The following is a 24,940-nucleotide window of genomic DNA, read 5'->3' on the forward strand; positions in this document are numbered from 1 at the left end:
CTATTTGCCATGATCAATCTATTGATGGTGTCAGTCTGTATCCATTTCCTGATCAAAAATTTAAAATGATAAATGATCACATTTTGAGATAGTCAACAATTTGCACTGAAGAAATGCAACACAAATATGGAATTGACTCTTTGTAGTTCAGAGCATCAGCCATCTGGTCTGGATATTGATTTTACAGGAGACGCAAACATCCACCAGGGTACTACACTACACTTCAGCTAACAAGCAGTCCTGACTGTTTTACTTAAGAGGAAATAGAGCCTGGAGATATCCAAGGATGGTTGTAGAATATATGAGGGGGGCAAGCCAAAAATATCAACTTGAGATCCCAGCAGTTCTGCTGGACGAATTTTATACAGACCTCTGTGGCCGTAAAGCTATAATTCATCCATGCTTCTACTTTCCTTAAGATCTTCAGAGGAAGGATAAATGCTGAGGATATACTTGGGATTTCAGGGGTGACTTTATTTCCTTTTATAACATACTCCACAGTTATTGGCAACCCTGGTAAAGATGTGTACGAAAGCTTTGAAATAAGTTGCAAAATGGAGACATGGGGGGGGAAAAAGATGACACTTTCTGCTGCAGATCTGTAACAGTGAGCTGTGGAGATGCAGTATGCCTTTTTATTTTACCACCGGTACCATCCAGCTCTCTGTGCATAGTTGCAAGATAAAAATTCCTCCTGGTCCATTCTTGTTTGCCACTGTTCCATTTGTTTTAAACTTTTAAATTACTGCTCTGGCTATTTTCAGACTTATGATCAACACAAGAGAGCAATGGCATGTCTGCTTGTTTTGCCCAGTTTGAAATGTGGTTAGGAGAAATGAGCCTGCAGGAGGTCGTACCAAAGATAAACAGGACATAATGGATCACTAATTAAAAATTCCTCTGGTTAACTTGCCATACCTGTAATTGTGGAACTGATGATTTTGTTTTTAAAAAAAATTAGCTCTTTGACATTTCCCCCTTGATGAATAAATGTACTAAGATCAAAGGTTGGGGATTGTAACAGATTTACAGTGTAAAATTGGTTAGAAATAAAATAAAATTGTGGGCTTCGATTTGACCTTAGAGGGGGTGTGTGTGTGTATTCATGGTTGTCTGTCCTGACCTCAAGCAGTGTGGATTCTGTGGATTTAGCTCAGGTAAAATGTGTCTGACATGGCATCTATTAAAACAAGAAATGTGGACAGCTCTTGAAACTCTGACTCCAAAACTCGTCTCCCCCAAGATTTTAAACCATCAATCCTTATGCATGTTGCTTGTGCACCATCTTCTAGCACACTTTTTTGTCTTCTACTGAGCTTTTCATTGATATTCTTGGATACAGCAGTCTGTGAACAGCCATATTCTTCATCAATAACTATCTGTGGCTTACCATCTTTGTGGAAGATGTCAGTGACTGCCTGTTGTTGGACTACTGTCAGTCAGCAGTCTTCCTCAACATGGACATAACATAACATTCCTGTATTAGAAATTGTTTTATTTATCTGACTCTGTGCGGGACAGATAATTAGATTATTAATGTGCTCTCACCTGTCAGCATTTTACTGGGATTGCCTGCCTGTATAAAGCAGTTGTATTTGGCAAAACAACTGCCATAAATAGACAGAGAAAAAAGTCTATGTCCGCAGAGCTCTGGGAGGAGAATAGAGGAGTGTTGAAAGGTAAATCGATCCCAGGATCAGGAAACAAATAGGCGGACTTGGAAGTGCATTGCCGCAGATCAATGCATCTTTTTCTCTTTGTGTCTTGGTGCTTTTACGCACCAGCCTGGAAAGTGAGAAGTGCTCTGTGCAGCTTCAAACCCCAGAGAGGTGATGGGATCACACAAGCAAACTTCTAGATGACCATTTAGGCTACTGGCATCATGCACAATACAGAATATACTTCCTCGCCTTTTTTTTATCTTGTCTAGAGTGTGTATTTCTGTATATACATTTTTCTGCAATTTTTTACCATTTCATCTAAAATATTTATCATTGGGAGCATTTTGTGTAAATAATATAAAAAATTATCTGTACTTTATTTTTGTACATTTCTTAAATTCTAATCCATGATTATTCAATCTTTTTCCTATTGTTTATTTATCCTCAATAAAATTTGCCACACATTTAATCCGTCCTCCCCCTGAAACACATTCTTTTCTCTCTATGGGGATGAAGTTTATCTTATTTAAATATTGGATGATTTTTAAGAAGTTTATTTCCTCCACTGTTAGGTGGTGGATCAGCCAATCATTTTCTCACTTTAGGAACATTCTTAAGGTGTAAGATGCTTTGTGAATAACTTTTATCTTACAGAGGTAAAATTCTAAGAAAAAAAAATTAGAATTCAGGAAATTCTAAGATTTTTCCTAAAATAGCGTTACCAAGAGCTACTTTTAGTCCTACGATTCCTTGTGAATACAGGCACTAAACTCTTGGTTTAGGTAGTTAGCTGTAAGCAAAATGATCTGAATCAACAGCATAAAAGTTTATCTCATTCTATGAGTTATCTGTAAATGAGTGTCACTTTTTGAGTGCTGAAATAGATACAGGTTTTTGATGATATTCTAATATAGTATGATGCAGCAGTATGTGTAAGCCTCACAAATATTACCTATCAAAGAAAATGTATTTTGTCTAGTGATACAACTAAAGGACATTGGACTTGTTTATTATGTGTGACTACGTCTAAAAAGTGAAAATGTTACTGTTGTAAGAGAAATGTGAGAGAAATTTTCTTTTTTTTTCACTGACAAACTTTAGGCTTCTTTATTGGATTTACGTCAGTCGTTGCAACTTGGTTTACTTCGCTAAGAAAGTAGATTTTTTTGAACAAACATCCAGGTTTGGACAGAGGTCATTGTTTTTCATTGGCCACCCTGTTAAAGCCACCGTTAAACTCACAACAGATTTGGAGATATTTCTGATTATGCAGCTTGGATCACACTTGAAAAACTCTGAGTTTATATCGATCTGTCTCACTGACATTTGTCCCAAACAACTTAATTGTATGACGATGTGAGCCACTTAGTGAAAATCTGTTTTCTGGTAAAGTCTTGAGTCATGGTTTCATCTTCTGCCCTCCCTGCCTTTCGTGCTGCGTGAGGTAAAACGACAGTTTGCAGGAAGATCGTCTCTCTAATTCTTGTTTTCAACTTGTGTTTAGCCTTTTGGAGGCGACGGCTGGTGTGACACCATCAACAACAGGGCCTACTGCCAGTATGACGGAGGGGACTGCTGCCCGTCCACGCTCTCCACCAGAAAGGTATCCATATCCTCCCCTTTAATGGCGTCAGATGTGTTTTTCCATCAGATTCTTTGGGTAGAGTTCAGTATTTTGGAATCATCCTGGAGCTTAGACGCTTAAGCTGGTTTCAGACTCGGATTCTTCCTGTTTACAGTTGTAGAAATGAGTCTATTTTGGCAGGAGCACTCTGCTGCTGTGCAGGAGACCTCTGCTAAGCAAATAAACACAGATTCATGTTAGTTTCCCCTCACTCCTGTTAGCCGCTGTAGCCATTCGGTCCCCTTAATGTGCACAAAAACAACAGAGGGAGTTTGCTTAGATTGTAAATACACAGGTTTTCACCTATATTAAACTTCCTGCCACTGCTTTATTCGCCATTAAAAGCTGCGTAAGAGATCAGGGACCTAACAGACATGAACAAACTACGGGAGAATTCTTTCAAGTTTAGGCCTAATACATTTTAGGGAAAGCGCAGGATGTCTTTGGATAGAGCCTGTGGCGACAGATTTTGCCTCACTGCAAGAAGTAAAGTATCCCACTGCAGTAGTTGTGCGGCACGGCTACTGCACCTATTGGGTGGCTGGGAGAAATGGTATGAATAATAATGAGTGAGTCCAGGTCAAGCAGCGCTGGAAACCACAAGCCACTTGTTCCCTCAACTGCTCCTGGATAAACACATTTTTCTTCTTATTTTTCCGTGCTTTCATGACAGCGTCTCTCCCATGTGGACATTTGGAAAGTCCACCCCCCCCCCCACCACCACCTCCTCCTTTCTTCAATATACCCCTCTTTGGCTACTGTACAGCCGCATATTCATGGCACTGAATGCCCGTTAATTCTTACGGCCTACAGTTGGCCGAGCCCCGGCTGTCTCCTTCATGTCCGCAGCACGCAATGACTCAATGGCAGCTCCTTCCTCAGCCGAGCAGGAGTTCAGCGAGTCTGCAGCTGCCGTCATAATAAATGAGCTGCCAGACTGCCACTAACTGCTTCTTTTACTGGAGAATGGAGGTGGTGGTGGTGGTGGTAGGGAGGTATAAGTGTGGGAGCAGAGAGGTGTCTGACGCTCTGCGGTTTGCTCGGCCACTGTAAAACAGCAGCTCAGCAAGTGGGGGTCGTATTTTGAGGAAGTGAACTCAGTCGGCGCGAGCGTCAGCATCCTGGCGGCGACCAGAGCCCAGTTACGGAGCGGGGCTTGGGACTGGGGAGGGTAAATCAAGGATTAGTGGGTTTCTTTGCAGAACTTGCTGTTTCTATGTGGTACAAGTCCTGCAGGTGTAGGAAATTACAAGACTAACACAGCGTTGCCCAGCTCAAGTATTTTCTCCGCTCCTACTCTAGAAAATAAGTCGCTGTGTTTCGTTCCAATTGGCTACAGCGTCGTCTCTTATTAATCTCCACAAGACACAGCTAAGGAGTGAACTTGAATTCCTCATATTGTGCCTCATAAAGTTACTCTACACCTTGAACCGTTTCACTTTTACTCACGTAGCAAAAAGAAAATTAAATGTATATTTTGGGATTTGTAATTTGATACACCAACACAAAGTAGTGCATTGCTGTTCCAGAGGAAGAATAGAATAGCTTTTGGTTTTATTCCAGTAATAAAAAATTGACAAATAGATTATTGTTCGCTTCCTTTTACTCTGACATCTCTAAATAAAGTCCACTTTAGTTATTTGCCTCAGTAACTCAGCAAATTAGTAAAGAAAATCCAGCTGTTCTGTGAACAGACAAGATAATAAAGAGCGAGAAACAACGATCAGATAAAAGCTGTGGAGAAATTGAAAGCAGGGTTATCAAAAAATATCCTAAGCTTGAAACCCAACACAGAGCGCTATTCAGTTACTCATCTAAAAACATAAAGTATGGAACAACAACAAAGCTGCTAAGACATGGCCATCCAGCTAAACTGAAAAGGAGCTGCAGAAATGAGTGGGAGAATCTGTTGTCAGCACAGCTTTTAGTTGGGCCCTCCACAAATCAGTCCTACATACGATGTGGTGTGTGTGGAAGACAAACTAGCAGTGCACATCAGTGAAGACGGATAACCCGACAATTCAGCCTGACACGGTGTTGAGCTTTACAAGCTTTATTTATAAGGATCTGGTGCAGACGGGAAGCCTCTGTAGAAGGTTGAGGAGTCTGACGGTGACAGATTGGCAGCTCACAGCAGGTAGTGACAGGCAGACAGATCTGGTGAGTTAGGTAGGATTCGAGGTTGAGAGATAAGTCCAGGTTGTGTCCAAAAAGCCGGCGAGGTATCCAACAGAAGCAAGGTGAGAAATAGAAATCCAAGAAAGGGAACAAATCAAGAAACTCGTTAAGGCAGGCAAGAAATGCTGGATTTCCAGAATATGCCAATGGCTGGCTGTGGAGCATCAGTATTTAAAACCAAAGTAAGAGGTGCTGGAGGTTGTCTTTATTAAGCTGCTGGCCTAGGGCCACAGATGCTTGGAATAAACGGACTAACATGGAGCAGGAGAGCGACTGAGGCCAGAACGTGACACGTGGTGGCGGTAGTGCTATCATCCCATCAATCTATCATTCCATCAACAATCTCTGCAAAAGATAAACCTCCCCACAAAGACAAACCTGTGGGGAGGTTTATCTTTTGCAGGGATTGTTGATGGGATGATAGATTGAGCTTAATGCACGACAGTCCTGGAAGAAAAAGTGTTTGAGGATCCAAAAGAAGAAAGGGACAGAGTTTCCCTGTCCAACAGGACAGCGACCCTAAACACACGACCAGAGTAATAACACAAAGGTTTAGATTAAAGCACTAATGTGTTAAAATGGTCCAGTCAAAGTCCTGAAATAAATCCAACAGAGAATCTAAAAAGACTCAAACACTGTTGTTCTCAGAGGCTCTACCTCCAATCTCACTGAGCTTGAGCAAGAAATAGAAATGGGTTTAAGCTTCAGTCTGTAGATGTGCTGGTTCAGCCCTACCCTAAAAAAACAATCAAGTTGTAAATGCAATAATATCAGATTTTTCAAAAGATCAAATTAATAGGACTGACTAGAAAATGTATGCCAGACTTTTCAGATTTTCATGTGTGAAAGTGTTTGAAAACAATGTATCGTTATCATAATTATGCGCTGCTGTGAGTTTGTGTAACACATAAAATCCCCATAAAACACATTCAAGTGTGTGGTTGAAATGTGAAAAACCTTGTAACGTGCACTGGATTTGCTCAAAGTTTTAACTTCTTTCACTTGTTAACAGGAATCTGTGTGACTCCACCAAAGAGGCAAAGCAGCGAGGCTCGTTTGCTTTTCATTGCATGCGATGCGGACAGCTTCTGATCGAGCCGTTCTCGTCATGCGCGCCTTCTTCTTCCGTGTGTTGCAGTAAACAGTGGGAGGCAACATTTACACGCTCAGAAACACCCAAAGGACTTGGCTTTTGTTTCTGCGCATGAAGCAACAGAACCCCCTCCAAAGGTTGTTAGGGAGCCTCGAAAATTGAGTCCTGGAAGTTACTGGAAGTTGGCATAATTGGATCAAAATGGAGCTGTTAGAGAAACATTTACTGGGGGAGCCAGCCCGTCTTAAATGACGCTGCTGGTGTCGTAAGCGAAGCTGGGCCTCCCTGCAGCTTGTTGAGAGCCCTCAGCGAAGCAACCCCTCACCCCACCATCAACCCACCATCAACCCTCTCTCGCACTCCGTAAAGCGGCAGCAATTAGCATCAACGTTCGTTACCCTCCCACTCGTCGTGTGTGCCGCCGCCGCTGCCGCCGCCGTCGTCGTCATCTTTCCCCCCTTTTGCCTCTCGCTCCCCTTTCTTTTTCCCAGTCTTCCTTTCACTCCTTCTCTCCGGGAGCAAATGTTTATATTTCTTGCAACAGACTGCTTCACGGGGCACCAGAGTTTATTTTGCAACCTGTGGTGATGGCGCGCTTCCTAGACGAGAGCTGGCAGCCTCTTGTTGTTGATTCCTAACATGTGTTCATCCGTTCATCTCCACGGCGGTGCGCTCCTCCCTCCTCCTCCCCCCCCCCCCCGAAAGGCCGACAAGGCTTTCTTGCCGCTCAAAGGCCAACGACGGGCCGTTTGATGTGCTCTTTATCGGCCTTAGGAGGGCCGTTTGAGCTCTCTCCGAAACTGCGAGGAGAGGTGACGAGTACCGGGGGTGCTTAGCTTTCATCACCAACACAATGCTGCATGGTTGGTCCAAGCAAATGTGTTTTTTATTGTCTGGTTTTGCCATTCAGAGCAGCGCTCCTAGCAGCAGCTGAAAGGTAACGACTCAGCTGAGAGGGCCTCTTAAGGATCGCTCTCGTTCTCTGGATTTCACAATGCTTTGATTTGCTTTCATTCAACTTACTTACAGTTAAGAGGCTAAATCTTTTTGGTCCTGTGGAACCCTCACAGGACCTGAGCTGTTTCATGCCATAGCAAGGCAAAAAAAAAAAAGATGACCTGGGTAAATACAAAAGCAGCTTTTTTAATGATAATTTAATTAGATAAGGAAATAAAGCTGTCCAACCAACCTGGCCCTATTTGGAAAATGATAAAAACCTATTACCAAAACTTTTGGCTACCTTTTCTATGCAGAATTGTTTTAATTCTGACACTTTGAAAGGCTTCTGAGCACGTATGGCTTACTTAAGATACTGGCGCTGTGCCTTAATTATCCAGATTTGATAAGGCTATTTGAAAAGGTAATTTTGTTGTTGTTTTTTTTGGGGGGGGGGGGGGGGGGGTGTATATTGAGATTTTGACTTTCCAGTGTGCTTTGGACCATTGTCTTGCTGCATAACCCAAATGCAATTGAGCTTCAGTCCACAAACTGATGGTCGGTCGTTGTCCTTCAGGTGTTTCTGCTAGAAAGCAACATTCATGGATCCTCTGAGTTGCCCATGTCCTAAAGCAACAACGCAGCTCCCGCCATGTTGTAGCTGCATTACATGGTTTTCTTGAACTGCTGCGTCTCTGCTGATTCCTAACTAAGGCCAGTGACGTCTCCTGCGCTTTAGATGTTGCTCTGGGTTCTGGATGAGTTGCTGATGAGCTCTTGGAGTAGTTCTGGTTGGCCTGCCGATCCTGGGAAGATTCAACACTGTTTTCTCCATTTGTTGATAATGTGATTTCCTGAAGTGCCAAAGCCTTAAAAATGGCTTCGGAACCCTTTCTAGACCAATATCAATGACCTTCTTTTCTAATTTGTTTTTGAATTTCTATAGATGTGTTGCTTTTTATGATATTTCGTTCTTCTTCGCGCTGTCAGATTCTATGTAGATGATTGTACAGGTCTGGCAGGGATTAAAAGAGTTTGCCCTGCAGCTTTTCAAAAATATGTGCTTCAACTCAGATAATGCCTTACTACATTTTCACAAAGCGCTAGGCTGGTTTGGATAAATTTTTTTCCTTGAATAAATTAAAGAATTAAGAAAAGATTTACTCAGGTTATCTTTATCAGATGTAAAAATGTGTTTGATGATATGAAACGTTTCAGTGTGACAAAAACAGAAGCTATCTGTTTCAGAGAATCACATCCACAGACCCGAATGTCTGCAGCCAGTCTGGCAATTCAATTAGCGGTTCATTCTGTTTGTTTACCGACAGGTCATCCAGTTTGGAGCCGACTGCAGTGAGGACGAGTGCACTTGCCGTGATCCAGACGCCGAAGAGAACAAAAGCAAAGTGAAACCCTTGGACTGATGATGTGGAGCTGGAAGAGGAATGCAATAAGATGTAGAGATGAAAGGAAGCTGAACACGCTTAAGCAAAAGTCGAACCACATCACATCACCACAACAAGTAAAAAATATCAGATGTGTAGCATTTTAATACAGATTTCAACTAATGTCAGACTTTAAATGGTAAAAGGCCATTTAGATTTCATTACCAGACACTTTATTGCTAAACTGCCTCCAACGAGTCATTCCATCAAAATGACGTCCACACACGATAAATCGCTTTGTTCCGAGCTCAGACGTAAAAGGTTATCTTCAGTGGAAGATTGGAAGAGGTTGTTTTGGAAGTCGAAGCCTAACGCACTGCAGTTCTTCTCCAGAAATAAAGTCATCGCAATTGGATCAAATCACTGTTCTGAATGAGCTCAAGTCCCATTCTGGATCTAATCAGAGTTGTCCTCGTGGCTGAAGGCTACCATGTATAGACTAACATGTATATACCATATATCTGCAACATCCAGTATATCCACAAGGCCACCTATTAGTCGAACAGGTCATTACAATATTTATATCACAGTTCACGTTGTGTTATTGTGCTACTGTATCATGCAGCCAAAGCAGCAGTGCATGGAAGTGTATTTAGTTGCTCAAATATGACAGTTACTCTTAAGTCTGAATGAGCATGGTGTAATTTCCAATATTGACTGTAAACACATTTATTACCCTCTCTATATCAGCACCACTGAAACAAATCTGCACAGACGGTAAAGCTGAAGTGTAGGAAGACAGTTCATTCACTCAGCACAGAACAGAGACAGGTTCTGGTGTCAGTAAACCGGTATGACCAAATAACACATCAGTACATAGTATCAATAAAAGTATATTGTGATATTTTACTGTACTTTGTACTCTATATAATAAATTCCAACTTTAAATAGACCTGAATCATGTCCTCTTTGACTGATGTTTATTTACAACAGATTGTGATTCACAAAAACATATTATTATCAGGTTAGAATAGTTTATTTTACTTTCTTCTCAACAGGTTAACAGCATTTTACCTGCTTACATTTGTTTTACACTTTGTGGTGCCGTGGAGACCCTTCCCTCATGCCATTCCCCTTCTCTCTTTACCTAGTTTTCTGTCTAGCATCTGTCAAATAAAGGCCCCTAGAGCCACAAAAAAAAAACATCTTTAACTGTTTCTCCCTTTTTAAAATTCTTCTGCAAACTATATTCTCCTCGTGAACCTTCCTACGTTTTGTCATGTCACAACCTCAAAGTTCAACATATTTTATTGAAAGCTTGAGCATCACAAAGTAGTGCATAATTGTGAGGTGCAAGGAAATTTTAACATTGTTTTCTTTTAGAAATAAAAAAAAAGGGATGACGTAGAGAAATCTCTAGAGCAAGAGCGGCTTATAAAGCTGTGTTGACTCAGCAGTGCTTGACCCAGCATCTGGAAGTTCAATAGCTGCTAGCCCACTAAAACAGAGAACGTTAACCAAAAGAAGCAGCCAAAAGGGCCCCGGTAACACTGGAGGAGCTGCAGAGATTTATAGCTCTTTGGGGAGAATCTATCGTCAGGATAACTCGTAAGAAATTTACTACACAAATCTGGCCTCCATGCAATGGTGGCAAGAAGAAATCTGTCAACAAAGTAACGTTTCAAGCCACTCCTGCTTGTGGTTTCAAACAAGAGATGGAAGAAATATATCAAACAAGTGGAAGAAGGTGATCGGATCTGAAGTCACCAGAACTGAATTTGTTGGCCTACAAACGAACCAACGTGTGTGTCTGTGTCTTCATGCTCTGGGGAAGTTATTTGTTTTACTTTCCGGGTCGTCTGTCACCTAAAATCCCAATTAAAGGCCAAAGATTGTGGGTTGGAACTTGACAAAGTTGAAGAAGTTCAAAGAGCGTAAAATCTTTTGCGACGTAAATGAGCGATGGGTGAACCCCCCCCCCCCCCCCCCGGTTCACATAAACTACAAAAATCAAACATCAATGAGTGTTCAGAGCCCAGAATGTATAACACGATGCACACAGATCACGCACATTTTTAAAGGGTTCTTTTATTTCAAAGAAACATTTGTAAAGCGGACTGAGCACTGAGACCAGAGCTACAACAACAGTTAGGGACGCCAGCCTCAATACTGGTACAGAAAGGCAAGAGAAAAACAGGAGCAGGATTATGTGTAAAGCACAAGTTAAAGATTTGATAGATGAGCCTTTGGGGGGTGGGGCGGAGGGTGTTGCCTGCCCTCCTTAATCTTTCAGAAAGTAGCAAAGATAAATGTGAAAACTCATGTTCATGTTGCCACATGTCATATAAACAGGGTTCCATGCAGGCCGGTAATGTTCTCAAAGGTAAAAACGAATCTCTGGCATGTTACTGCCCCTGGTTTCACCCTAAACCCCTCCAAAAGTCAGTGTTTTCAAATTACAATCAGTTTACTCATACGAAGGACGAAATCTGTGCATTAAACTTGCAAAAACTACAATACACCGCTCATATGACGGTACAATACCGTATCTACTGAAGCACACGTCAATGCCGTAAAATATCACCAGGGGTATATCGTATGTACAGGAGTAAAAGATTACAGTGTGATGTTAATATGTTATACTGTCTATACAAAAATCTACAAGCATTTTGTTTTCAGTATTCACATATTAGATTTGTTAAATGGAAGAAAAAAAAAGACGATGGCCCTCAGACTGATCAGCATCCAAAATGACGTCAAAGTAAAAACCGTCCGGTTTCAAACACAAATGAGACGATTTCCGGAAAAAATCGTGACATTTAAATGACAAACAAACAGTGTTGCAAATATTAAGACACTGTTGCTTTGCCACTTTAGAAAGGAATTGCTGCTGCTTAAACTAAATTGATATGAGAACATTAAAACGTTTGAAGAAAATACTGTTTCAAAGTCATTTTAGAAGAAAAGGTGTGTCTTGGATTAATGGTATATCAAACAAATAGTTTACAACAATCTCATTTTAAATGCAAAGTATCAACACTACATTCAGGTTATATACTGTAGCTAAAACTTCATGATAATGTTATGTACACTGTAAACCTCTGTTTTTAACTCTAAAATAGCTCCACACAGAGCAGTCTTTGCTGTTTCCATGCATATACTTTTCTACCAGTATGGTTTAAAATAGACGAACCCATCGGACATAAAAATCTATTTTCAGGGACATTTAAGGACATTTTCAGACGTACAGCTCCACCTCAATGAATAAAGCTGGATCATCAAAAAGGTTCAATTCAATAGGAGAAAGTAAAATCGTATATATATACTTACTACACACAGAGTCATACATTTCATTCATTTTGATAATTATGGTTTAAAGCTAATTGAATCCCCAGATTATTAGGTTTCTCAGAACATTTAATTTCCTTAAGATCAAGTAGAAAAAAAAAGCTTCCTACTGGAATGTAATATAATGGGCCTCATAACCATAAGGAAAACTGCTGACTTGAAAACTGTCCGGCAAGAAGTGGATGTTTCGTTGTGTTCAAAGATATCATTGAAACGTTGAGGGGAAGGAAAAATTGCGGCGTTTCCAAGTGAACTAAACAAGAGGGATATCAGCAGGCTGAAGAGGATTGTGAAGCAATGACCATCAGAGGCATCGTAGTTGAGCTAAGCAGAACAGTGGAGGAACTGTCACCAAACCAAACTATGCAGAAGAGTTGAAGGCTCCTATTAGAGCAGCCTGGGCTTTCTTTGATAAGCCTTAAGCAGAGCCACTACGGTGCAACAATGGATGCAAAAGGAGCCCAGACCAACTACGGCCGTACCTTTGAAAGTACTTTTTTTGCTGGTCTTTGGTCATTTTCTAATCTGACAAAAAACAGAATTTCGTTATCTCATTAGCTTTAAGCGATGATCGTCAAAATTAACAGAAATAAACAGCGGAAATATAAACTTTTAGGCTTTACTTTTTGAAGTGAATCGTTGGAATAAATGAACTTTTTGGTGACGTGTCAAAAATGCATCTGTGTGATACTCTGCAACGACGTTTCTACAAAAGAAAACTTGTCTGTTTTTGTCTGTTTTGAAGTTAGAAGGAATGTCACAACGCGATATAAAGAAATTTTAATAGCACTTTCCCGTCTGATGTTTTTCATTGCTAGGTGCAACTCTTTAGCTCGGATCAAGCTCCAAGATCATAGTCTTGTTGAGGAAAACGAATGTTTTAAATGTGTTTAAAATACCTCAAACATTAAAGTGTGACTATTTTGTCTGCTCAAGCCACAAAAAAAGAAAAATATATATATTTTTAGCTAAAAGTCCAATTTCAGATTTTTTCAGGCCACTGTTGCTCTTCTCACAATTTTATCTCAGGATATTTCTGTAGTCACCATCATTCACTAGAAGGGAGGAGCAAAAGTTCAGGGACTACCAGCTACTGCAGAACACTGCTTCAGACCATTAACGTGATAATGCTTCTGAGACTGGTACTGTGATCGAGGCAAATCAAGTAAATGGCATTTCAAATAATGTGTGGCATTTAGGGATACGACTTGACTCACGGCGGCATGGCCAGCTACGTTAAAACCTGTGTTTTTCTCGGGCATGGGAGGTGAGGGGACTGTGCTGATTCAAAGTGAAACTCCAACCTCTAGAGCTCCTTGGGCTCACCGTAGTCGTTATACATGACAGTGAGTGTCTGTTCGTCACAGGCCTTGTGCACGTCCTGGCCCATCTCTGGCCAGTTGAGCCCAAAGGCTTTGGTGTCGGTGTACCGGCAGGACAGGAACTTGAGGGACATCCTGCGAAGGCCGATCTTTGGCTCCTGCAGGAGCCCCTTACACCACAGAGAGAGCTCGTCCAGCTGGGAGAGGATGAGGCCCGCCTTCCTGTTGGCACAAACAACACGGAGGGTTTAAAAAGTATGTATGACTGATCCAAGATGAAGACGATACAAGAAGAAAACTTAATTACACGCTGTAGATTTTCTGAAAACAATCAACAGTGAATGGTTAAGTGATTTTGCTCAACACATACTGAAGAGCGTTTTCTTTTCCTTTCAGGGCCGTGAATTGATGTTATATAGTTTAATGCAGTAATAAACAAAGCAAAAAAGCATCTTCCTTTCCAACAGACGTCACGCAGTTTAACATTTAGAGGAGTTGTGGAAAAGCTTGCAAGCCCAAGCACACAATCCCAACTGGGAAGAATCGGGGTGGCAGCATCATGTTGCGTGGGTGGTGCGACAGACCCAGCGCCATCAGTCCTATCGGGAGGAATGGGCCAAAATTCTAGCAAACCATTGCTTTTTGGGAAGACACACAAAATGCTTGAAACACGTTATACTTTATAAACTGAAATGTCAGCTTCTAAGTTAAAACATGGTTTAAAAAGGAATGTAAACTCTTTCTCATTATCCTATTATTTAGCTGATGGAAACACTGTAAATATGGTTATCCCTAAGTCTGATTTAATGTCAGACTGAGGAAAAAAAAGGGGTAAAGTGTATTTTAATCTGTAGATGCAAGTTTTGCTTTTTAAGATTAATTACTGAAATAAAGTACCTTTTCGATGGCATTCTAATTTATTGCTATAGATTGCCTATAGGCACATATTAAAGGCATACTATGCAACATTTTTCAGTTAATTAATGTGTTCCATACCGTTTTGGATGAGTAAATGAGTCATTTCAGGCCGAACAAAGGTTTTCTCGGCCGCCCTGGTGGTCTGTGGGGGAAATACCGTACCGTAGCCCTCGGCCCGCACCCACAGGTTCAGAAGTCTCGTGCAAGACCGCGAGAGTCGGTCTTGCTTTACGGCGAGAACTCCATGTGTTTTTGACCTGCTATTCACTATATGCACGCGCAAAAGCAACAACAAAGAACCGCGTGTTAATGTCAAATAAACATGCAAGCATATCGAGGTTTTTTTTAAATTATTATTATTATTATTATTTATTTTTTTATTTTTTATGTTGGCGAGGCGGTAGTGTGAGTTTGGCGGCCGCCTCGCCAAGATAGCGCTGCGGGAAACCCTGATGTTCATACCTTCACTGTGTTAGTCATTGTTTGTACTGCCGTTTTTTTTACTTTTCGTTGCGTTCGCCTGTCTGCTAAGCTCAAAACAACCGCGCCTGGCTTGACGGACAAACCAGAACAGCTGAGCATCTTTACGACAGTGCACTTTTACTTTCGCCCTCTGGGGGGAGCCTCGCTGGAAAATCAACCCCGGTTGCATAGTATACCTTTAAAAGAGCTTTCTTATCCATTTCTAGACACACAGCAACTAAAGACAAAACACAAGCCAAACTATCCAAGCAGGACACTTTGCCATAAAGAATTACCAGCAGTCTCTCTTGTTTCATTGTTGACAGCGTGGAATCTGATTATAACAGAGGCCAATATCACCTAATGGTGAATTAAACAGATAATAGAAACATCTGAGTGTCAAGTAACAACATTTTGCTAATGGTAAAAAAACAAATACGCGACCAGGACATATAGAAAACCTCACGTTTCATTCACTACCAAGCTGCTGAAACTCACGTTGGCTCCTTGAGACAGTTCATCCATCATACTGTGTGTCCCTGACCTCGGTTTATAACGGCATCACTGTCTTTATACAACCTGGGACCAGCTCATCCACCGCTGATTACTCTGTCGCAGCTCACTGTGTAGGTCGTACTGTCACTGACACGCTCCAACTTTCACCCGGAGCTCATAGCAGTGGCTGAAGGTCAGACTGGGAAGGACTTCAGCTAAACGGCGGAAAATTAATGAATGAAAAACGAAATGTCTATGGCAACCGAAGAGCTGGCCCTGTGAAACCAAACCACTCTAAAGCCGTGGAGACACAGGGAAAGGCTTAAAATTGTCCTCAGGCCAATCCCGGCCAGCTGAAAAATCATCTCCTGTGGTAACATGATGCCCAGAGTTCGCATAAAGATATCTCATAAGACTCTGGGGGCGATAAATAACTATTAAACCTGGTGCGGCCTTTTTGGCCTTTATAGTGAAATCTTGTCGACTGTTTGTCTAAAGTCAGAATATGGCAGCGGGAGGAGATTTCATTCATTCCACACACAGCTTCTTCCCTTTTTTTCAGCCAAATTAGAAGTTCCACATTGCAGCATTTCCATTCTGTCAAGCCACAGGAACGAGGGACGCGCCAGAGTCACCAGACGAGCAGCACAGTTGAAATCTTTTAATAGAACAGACATGTGACAGGCATTGGTATTCTGCAAAATGTTTGCTCATTATTCTCCGCTGAGAATAATAAAAGGTCTAGAATAAAGTGCTCTAGACCTTTTGAATTGAGAAAGCTTCCTGGAGAGGAAGCAAAACGTCTTCAACTACGGAAAACAAGTCCAGTTGCTTTGTTTTTTACTTTTTTTGGAATGAAGTTTGCAGCTATGCCACCTGGTCCCTCCCAAACGTTCACATAACACGACGTTGCTCCCACCATACTCCACAGTTGGGATGATGTTCTCAACCTTGCAAGCCTAAATGTAACTATAGCCATTACAGCCAACTGGAGTTTCTAGCAGACCGCAGGGTATGTCTCCAAAAAATAAGGTCTTTGTCCCTGAGTTAGTGGAATGCTAGTTTTTCATGTCGCCTTTGGAGATTTGGCTTCTTCCTTACTGAGTGGGTATGTTGGTATAGGACTGGATTACCTGGTTTAGTATTTTATTTATTTATTTATTGCTTCAGAGTTAAACAGGACTGATTGTAAATAGAGCCCATTCTTTCCAGATAAAATATGTAAAAATCCTGCATAATTTTTTCTTCCACTCCACAGTTACACACTATGTTGTCTTATGATTATTTCACAAACAAAAACAAACAAAAAAAACAAACAAAAAAAAAAACAACAAGAAAAAGAAAACTAAATACATCAAAGTTAATGATTAGGGAGTGACAGAATTAGTAATGAATTTAGTAAGAAACTGTAACTGTTGTATAGATGATCTGATATTACTGTAATAACTAAAGTAGTAAACGCGTAGAAGCGCTGTAATTTACAGATAGGCTACAGAATAAGAAAGCAGATGAAATGCGTCTTTGTTTGTTAGATTTTTTTGTAATCAATTAGCTCCGTTGACTCAATCAACCCCTGCCTGGTACTATTGCATAACCCTGCAGCTAATGTTTAAAGAAGGCTCTCTATGCACTAAATGTAATGAATTGTAAAGGAAGAGCCCAAATGTTAGCCGGACACAGAGCTGATGCTTAAAAAGGGGTTTATTAACAAAAAATCCAGGAGGCAAAAAGAGCTGGCTTCAGGCAAGCAATAGAACAAACTCCAAAAACAGGCGAGCAGAAAACTGAACGGGCAAAATTGACAGGCAGGCTAAACTAGAACAGACAAGGGTGAAGTGCTCTTACCGAGCAGATTGCACGTGAGGATAACACAAGACGTCCTGGTAACAAACAGAAAACTAAAGCGGGCTTAAATAGGCGAACGGAACAGGAGAGCAGGGCGGGACTAATTAACCAAAACAGGTGAAGATGATAAAAGGAGCATACAGACTAATAGACAATAAACCTAAGGTAGAAAACAAGACAAAGACTAAACAGACACGAGCTGAAATAAAAACTAACAACAAAGACTAAAACAGGCTAAGCATAAATCCAATACAAAACAAGAAAGCAGAAATAAATCCTAAGACAGAAAAGTGGCTAAACTAAAAAAATAACCTGAACCACAACAGAACGTTACACTAAAATGCATTTTTTTTAAACTCCATACTGTAATAAGTGTGATATGTTTTGGTTTGGATGAATGTGAAGCGTAATCTGGATCTGAACTCTGTTGTGGAATAAAGGCAGTCATCCGAAGTGAGTGGGAGAAGATGGCTTTTATTTGTAACTGGCGAGTGCCAGTCACTGTGGCAAGCTAATATCCGCTTGTCAAACTCACACTCATATGATAACCCACAAATCTTTTTTTTCCACCTCAGGATTTTGCTGAGGGCTGCATGGTGGCGTGGCGGGTAACGCCGTTTCTTCGCAGTTACATAGCTTTGGACCTCGGCTGGGGCCTTTTCTTTGAGGGGGGTTGCATGTTTGTTTCCCTACATGGGTGGGGGTTCTCCAGGTACTCCAGCTTCCTCTTGCAGAACAAAAGCGTGCACGGTGACTGCTGACTGGACTTAGCTGTGAGTGTTTGTGTGAATGCTCGTCTGCCTTGTTTATTCCCCAGTTGACCTGGTGGCCTGTTCAAGGTGTGAACTACGTAGGATTAGTTTGTTTTGTAAATTTTTTTAGAATGGCGTGTTGAAATTTAGTTTTATTTCTCAATATTGAATGTTGAAAGGCCAATTCTCCACCTGACGTGTGGCTGGATGAATAAGACATTAGCTTTAACCTAGGGAGGAACCGGGGAAGACCCGCCCCCTCCTCCTTTACATAATGAGGCTGGAGTGCATACAGGAACGGAAGGACAGGCATAAATAAATAGGGTTTAATAAATAAATGGGGTAAAAATAGAGAAACGAAGAATGAAACAGACAGAAATATTAAAATATACACATAAATAAATAGATTTAAAAACAAAGTAATTAATAAATAAATAATGAAAATACATAAATTTAATAATAATTTAATTATTAATGCTTACATTTATTTATGTGCTGTATTTTTGTGCATTTATTTTATGCTTATTTATTTATTTATTCAACATGTATTTTTTTTCATATTAATTTTTAATTATGTAAGAGTTGGTTCTCCATACTTAAAACCACCGTCAATATATGCTTTTTTTACCCTGAAAACTGCAGACAAAGGGTGTCATTGTATTGCTTCAGTCGTGTCAGAGGGCCCGCCGGCAGAAAGAGCCCGAGTTGACACTGCCACTCGTATCATTTTCCCCCGCTTTATGTTCCTAATACTTTGCTGCAGATTTCAGTGGTCTGAGGATACCGAGATAATTACTTGTTTAAAAAAATAAAAGATGTGGTTTGTTATGCTGTCATTTTTCAGGAAGGCAGGGAAATGCTCAAAATAGCAACAGTTGCCATCATAAATCCTTGTGCATGTATAGAAATGGAAAACTTGTCTGCGATATTAAAGCACAGACCCTTTAAAAAAATACAAGAAGCCCTAAATTAATGCAATTTTCACTTAAAATAACAGAGTAGGGGCCTGTTGTCTTCTTTATATCCTCAAGAGAAATTTGTATTTGGTTCAATTCAGTTTATTCTTATAGTGTCAATTCATAACCCAAAACACACAACTAAAAACACCTAACAATGGTTTAGAGGAAAATATTGGATTGTTCTGAGGTGGCCTTCCATGAGCCCTGACCTAAGTCCTATTGAGAGTCTTTGGAAGGAGCTAAAACACGCCGTCTGGAAAAAGCACCCTTCAAAGCATAGACAACTGGAGCTGTTTGCTCATGAGGAGCGGACCAAAGTATCTGCTGAGAGGTGCAGAAGTCTCATTGACAGTTATAGGAATCGTTCGATTGCAGTGATTGCCTCAAAAGGTTGTGCAAAATATTAAGTTAAGGGTACCATCATTTTTGTTCAGGCCTGTTGCACGAGTTTATTTATTTTTTTAAATCATTCTGTTGAAACATGGTTAAAAAAGCAATGCCTGAGTTTCATTTGTTCATTTTCATAGAATTTTTATTTATTATTACTTTTGTCAGATTCAAGTTATTTCTGTTACCATTGTGGTGTTTTCCTTCATAAAATGAGGGGTACCAACAATTTTGTCCGTGTGTGTGTCTATTAGTCGATTCAATCTAGTCATATAGAAAATTTCAAATCAATGCATTTCAACTCGATCCTAGTTATAAATGCAATCAAGCTCAGTTTATTATGACAACTGCTAAAGAAGGTAGCTGTTTAAGGATATTACTGACTTGGAGATGCTTATATGCAGATATGGCTACATTATTAGGTACAACTTTTCAGTACCAGGTTGGAGCTGTCTTTGCCTTCAGGACTGCTTTAATTCTTGACTGCATTGATTAGACAGTGTCAAAAACATTCCTCTGTGATTTTGATCCATATTGACATGACGGCATGCTTTTGTTGTATTTTGTACTGGTAACTGCGAAGACCATTGGTGTAGAAGGAACCCACTTCCATGATCAAACACCCAGCTTGAGGATAATTTGAGCTTTATGACATGGTGCATTAACCTGCTGGAAGTAGCTAGCCATCATAACATTGGGTACACTGTGCTAATAAAATGATATTCAATACTCGGGCAGGCTGTGATGTTTAAATGATGCTCATTTGTGACTGGCCTGAACAGTTTCTACAAGGCAGGATGGAGCCATGTTTTAATGTCTTTTTTACCCAATTCTGACTCGTACCTTCTGAATATCGCAGCTGAGATGGAGACTCACCGGGTCAGGCACGGGTTTTGCCATTCATCTTTACCACATGCCTGAAGGCACTGGGTTGCTCCCATTAGATTTGCTCATTCATTGTTTGAATAAAGTTGATGATGATGGCAAGAATGGAAATTTGATCCTGGACCTTCCTCTCTGGTTTATGTTGTTGGGGGTAATCTCAGAACTGTATGTCTTCATATGAACGATGGGATATATTTATTAGACGATTTGAGTATACAAATATGTATATGTGTTCCTGTGGACTCTGTGTGGTAGAAACCAGTCAGTTACACCTGAACTAACAGCTAGGAGGCACTTAGCTTTGTGTGTGTTTCTGTCCTTCATTCTGCTTTAAAAGGTCTAAGAGCAAAGCAAGCAGTCCGATGGGATCGTGATTGTGATTTCCTGAGATCCAGTCCAACCACAACACTACTTGTTAACGCATAGCGTTCTCTGATTAGAGAGATTGTCAAATGAAAACAGAAAGAAAATAAATAAAATATGTAGTATTTTTCAATTCATCAAGGTCACAGAGTCTAACCAAGGACAAGGTCCGAGCTGAAACAGCTAAAACTTTCAGCCCACCCAAAACATCTTGTGTTTCTAAGTCAGCAGCCAAGTGGCGTGAATAAAATGATAGGGGCTCCCTTGGCGATGACAAGCCCTGGCCCTCAGCAGGAGATATTTCAAGCTTCAGAGAGGCTATGGTTTGGGTTAAAAACATCATGCAATGTTTGTCTGAAACAGGCAACATAATCGTTCTGCACACAAAAAAACCCCCCAAAGAGCCTTGTCAGTGAGATTCGATATGTTTTAGCAGATCTGGATATCTGATACAACAATAAAAAAGGTAACATTTGCTCCTATATTTATTTACTCCTTCTTTTAATAATGCCAACTCAGTTTCAGGCGGTTTACGTTGAGTCCGTCTGTGCTAAATCCCTGTTATCTATATTTTGACTTCCTAATGCAAAATATGTTTTTCTTGTTCTCATTGTTTGTGACGGCAAACTTGGGAATTCTTCTCATAACACTTGAGCGGCTGCTGGAAGACGAAACCGCTCGTGTGTGTATTTGGTCATATTCCTGTTTACTATCAGCAGAGCACCAAACATTTGCTGGTTGGAAAATATGGTTCGGGAAATCAGCACAAGGAGAAGGAGCTGAAGGGGATCCTTAGTAAAGCATGCACATATTTGAAAGAATATTCTTCTAATAATGTATGACCAAGTAGAAATACATGCAAAGATTTAACAGCTTGGGCTAAAATGTATGTTACCTGGAGTTGCTGAATTAGTTAAAAGGCAATATTGTTGTTTTTTTTTGGTCAAGGATTGGCATGGCTCCTAAGCATTGTGAGGTGAGTCAGAAAATGTAAAGTACTTCTTGATTCTGAGATCGACCAACTCGGAAATACATGCAGTAGTGACCATATTTTCAAAAAATGTAGCATTAAGATCGTGATTGCACCGTTAAAAGTTTTTTTAAGGAGTTAAAATAGTCCCTCGACGACCGCTAGGCTGAAAATCCACAATTTGGGTCGATGACGTAGTTTGTGGGCGTTGCCCAGGCTACACTACAGAGATTTCAATGAACTTGACATGATTATATGAGTTGTTTTACCGAGAAACCGATCAGAAGCGCCGTGAAACCCCGCCTCTCTGGCTGCAGCGCGCCCCACACAGAGGGGAACAGATTTTCACAGGGGAACTGAATTTCGCACAACACCGGGACTTTTTGGGTTCGGAAATGTGTGTAAGGAGACATTATCCTTGTTGGTATTTGACCAACCATAAGCCACACACTTTTTAGCCATGTTTAATCCATCTATTTGTCTTTGAGAAAGCGAGTTTGCAACCAGGAAGTATCTTGTTACCATGTCAACAGATCAACGCCTACCCACGAATTACGTCATCGGTCATGCAACATTTTTTTATGAGCCTTGAGCTAAAAAGCCTTAAAATCCACTTTTTCATAGAATTTTTAATTTTTTCCCCCTCAGGTCATAATAGTATGTGAACTTTCTAACATTTAGCAACTTGTATGATCTCAGAATCAAGAAGTACTTTAACTACACTATTTCGTGGTTTGGATTTTGCCTTCTGGTTTATGCCCCCTTCACATAAGATTAAAACTGCTCTAAGGTCATTAGGACCTGCAAAATAATTTGCTTAGTGTGTCTTTCTTTGCAGTAGAAGTCAGAGGGAGTGACACCAAAATCTCAAAATCTGTTTTGTACTCATTGTTTTGAGCAACATGGAGGCACTGAAGTTTAATGTTTTAAAACCTATTGTATAATCGCATTATAAACCCTGCAACTACTGCTTGTACTTTCCATCTTCTTTTTTTTTAATACTCTCTCATTGCTCAACATGCATGTAAATAACTATTTCAAAGCACCACAAATGGAGGTTGAAAAACCGACAGATTCCTTGAGTGAACCAGTCTGTGTACAATTTGGAGATGTGTCCTGCTCTAGACTCAGGAGCGGTTTTTCAAAAGCAACCCAGTGCATGCTTTTTTGGCCATGTTTTTTTTTACAATTCATTACCAGATCCTTGTGGTGCAAAGGATATTAAAAAGTAATTTTTTTTTAACCCTGCAGCTCTCATTACCTTGTAAATGGACAGTCATCTTACCGGAGTTCGAGCAGTAACTCAAGTGGTCTTTTAAGAGGATTTTTCTGACTTGAAACTAGGAGAAGCTAACTAGTGGAGACAAAAAGTGCACACTTGAAAGTTCAATAGATCTTACAATCTGCCCGTCTGCTGCCTCTTATTGTACCTGCATAACATCCTTCTACCACGCATCTCATATATATATATATATATATATATATATATATATATATATATATATATATATATATATATATATATATATATATATATATATATATCAGTGTATTGTTTAATCACTGGCTTAACTAAAGTATAAGCCCTAAGCATCATTCATCACCTACAATCAGAGGTGTTAAAAGATGGACTTTTGGTGCCAGAAAGTTCCTTTTACACTGAATCCACAGAACTTGTTTGAAATTCATCATGCATGGTTAGGTTTTTATTTGCAAAGCTGTGATGCTGAAAGCATTTTTTATTTTATGACTGATTACAGAGCCTCGGCACTTCAGAGTGTCATCAATCTCCTCCCTTACAACTCCACAGTCAAACAGTGGGGCATTTTTTTTTTTCCCATTTTGGCAATCCTACCTGGTGTTTGCTCTTTCAGTATGCTTAGTAATCTCTTCATCATCTTGCCCCAGTATACAGACATGCCCTGAAAGAAAGTAAGGAAGCAGCCTACAGAGGAAACTGCTGTCTTTTTTTTTTACCTTCCTTTTCCTGTCTAAGTATAAATGGTTACCACAGTGCCATCAAAGAGCTTATACTGTACCTAGTGGTTGTTGGGGCAATATTTGATTTAGTGTTAAGTGTATTTAAAAAGATTTTCATCAAGTGGGCTCTCTTACCAATGGCTGTAAACAAGCTTAGACTATATGAGCCAAATGACTTGGTGATGCTTCTTCTCTTAGCAAACTAAAATATAATAGAAATACACAGCATTCACATCTCTCTCTCTCTCTCTCTCTCTCTCTCTCTCTCTCTCTCTCTCTCTCTCTCTCTCTCTCTCTCTCTCTCTCTCTCTCTCTCTCTCTATATATATATATATATATATATATATATATATATATATAATTCCAACAGTAATAAAACAAAATTTGATGTGGAAAAAAATCTTTTTTCCAGATCAGGCCTTCATCATTTATCAGAACCAATGTTTTAAAATGTCATAACTGTGAACATTTGTAATCATACAGTTCCTACATTTTAAAATTGTTTTAATTATACTCCAGTGCCAGTGTGATAGGAGTTTTCGCCGTCTCTATGGTACAAAGAGTATGCATTACTTTATTTCAGGTAACACTGGTTCAACTCTACACGTGCTGAGCTACAATCAACTATTCTTTTAAACAGACATCTGAGCTGAGCTTACAGCTCAACTAATAAGCCAGCGAAGTGCAACAACTAATTAGAAATATTCACTCAGTTAAAAGAAAGGGGATAAGGAAATAGTCAGCATCATAAAAACGTAAAAATTAATGCTAAATTTAAATCTAGGTTCAAAATAACAGTGAATAAATGTCATAGATAACATTTTTATGTGTGGTATTTTAACTTTAGGTTACCAAACCATACAAATCTCAAACTGCCACGTTTCTAAACCAGACACCAAATTCAGACTGGACATACAATTTGGATCGCAACAGCAGTTCAAGCTTATATGGGGATTTTTATCAAAACTGGGCAAACATGAGATGTAGATGCTTCAAAAACACAGTTTGACCTACGAACTTGTTTGCCAACAATGCTTGTGGCAGTATTTTGGACCTGACTTGAGTCCAAACATTGATCTGCTGCATTTGTTTTCCACAGCGGTGAAACAATGTCAGATTCGGTAAATGACGGACACCACGGGGTACCTGTACACGATGAAACAGAGAGGCCATTAACCCCTCATCTGGTCTGCCTGCTTATTAAAAAGAATAGTCACATGCAGCATTAACGGTAGCAAACAAGGAAAGTCTGATGCTCATTTGGTGACTTGGCTAAGCCGAAACAAATTAACACTTCCTTCCCCTGTTGTCAGGCCTCACCTTGAATGCACTCCTCTGCTGTCGTTCCAGCTCTAGGCTCTTGTATTAACATTAATC

General features: G+C 40.2%; 2 protein-coding genes across 2 annotated transcripts in view; one reads left to right on the forward strand and one right to left on the reverse strand.

The window, feature by feature from the left end:
- Positions 1-9,829, forward strand: part of pappa2 (pappalysin 2) — a 105,740-nt gene extending 95,911 nt beyond the window's left edge. The window contains exons 26-27 of the mRNA XM_012882833.3: positions 3,166-3,264; positions 8,821-9,829. Coding sequence (XP_012738287.2) covers positions 3,166-3,264; positions 8,821-8,916 — 195 coding nt within the window. The 3' untranslated portion in view covers positions 8,917-9,829. The remainder of the gene's footprint in view (positions 1-3,165; positions 3,265-8,820) is intronic.
- Positions 9,830-10,945: 1,116 nt separating this feature from the next.
- The window catches only part of astn1 (astrotactin 1), a gene marked incomplete at its 5' end in the record, with an annotated part of 294,255 nt that continues 280,260 nt past the window's right edge, over positions 10,946-24,940 (reverse strand). Inside the window, 1 exon segment of the mRNA XM_036129065.1 lies at positions 10,946-13,769. Coding sequence (XP_035984958.1) covers positions 13,532-13,769 — 238 coding nt within the window.

The sequence above is a fragment of the Fundulus heteroclitus genome, unplaced genomic scaffold (genome assembly GCF_011125445.2).
Source record: "Fundulus heteroclitus isolate FHET01 unplaced genomic scaffold, MU-UCD_Fhet_4.1 scaffold_133, whole genome shotgun sequence".
Taxonomy (NCBI): Eukaryota; Metazoa; Chordata; class Actinopteri; order Cyprinodontiformes; family Fundulidae; genus Fundulus; species Fundulus heteroclitus.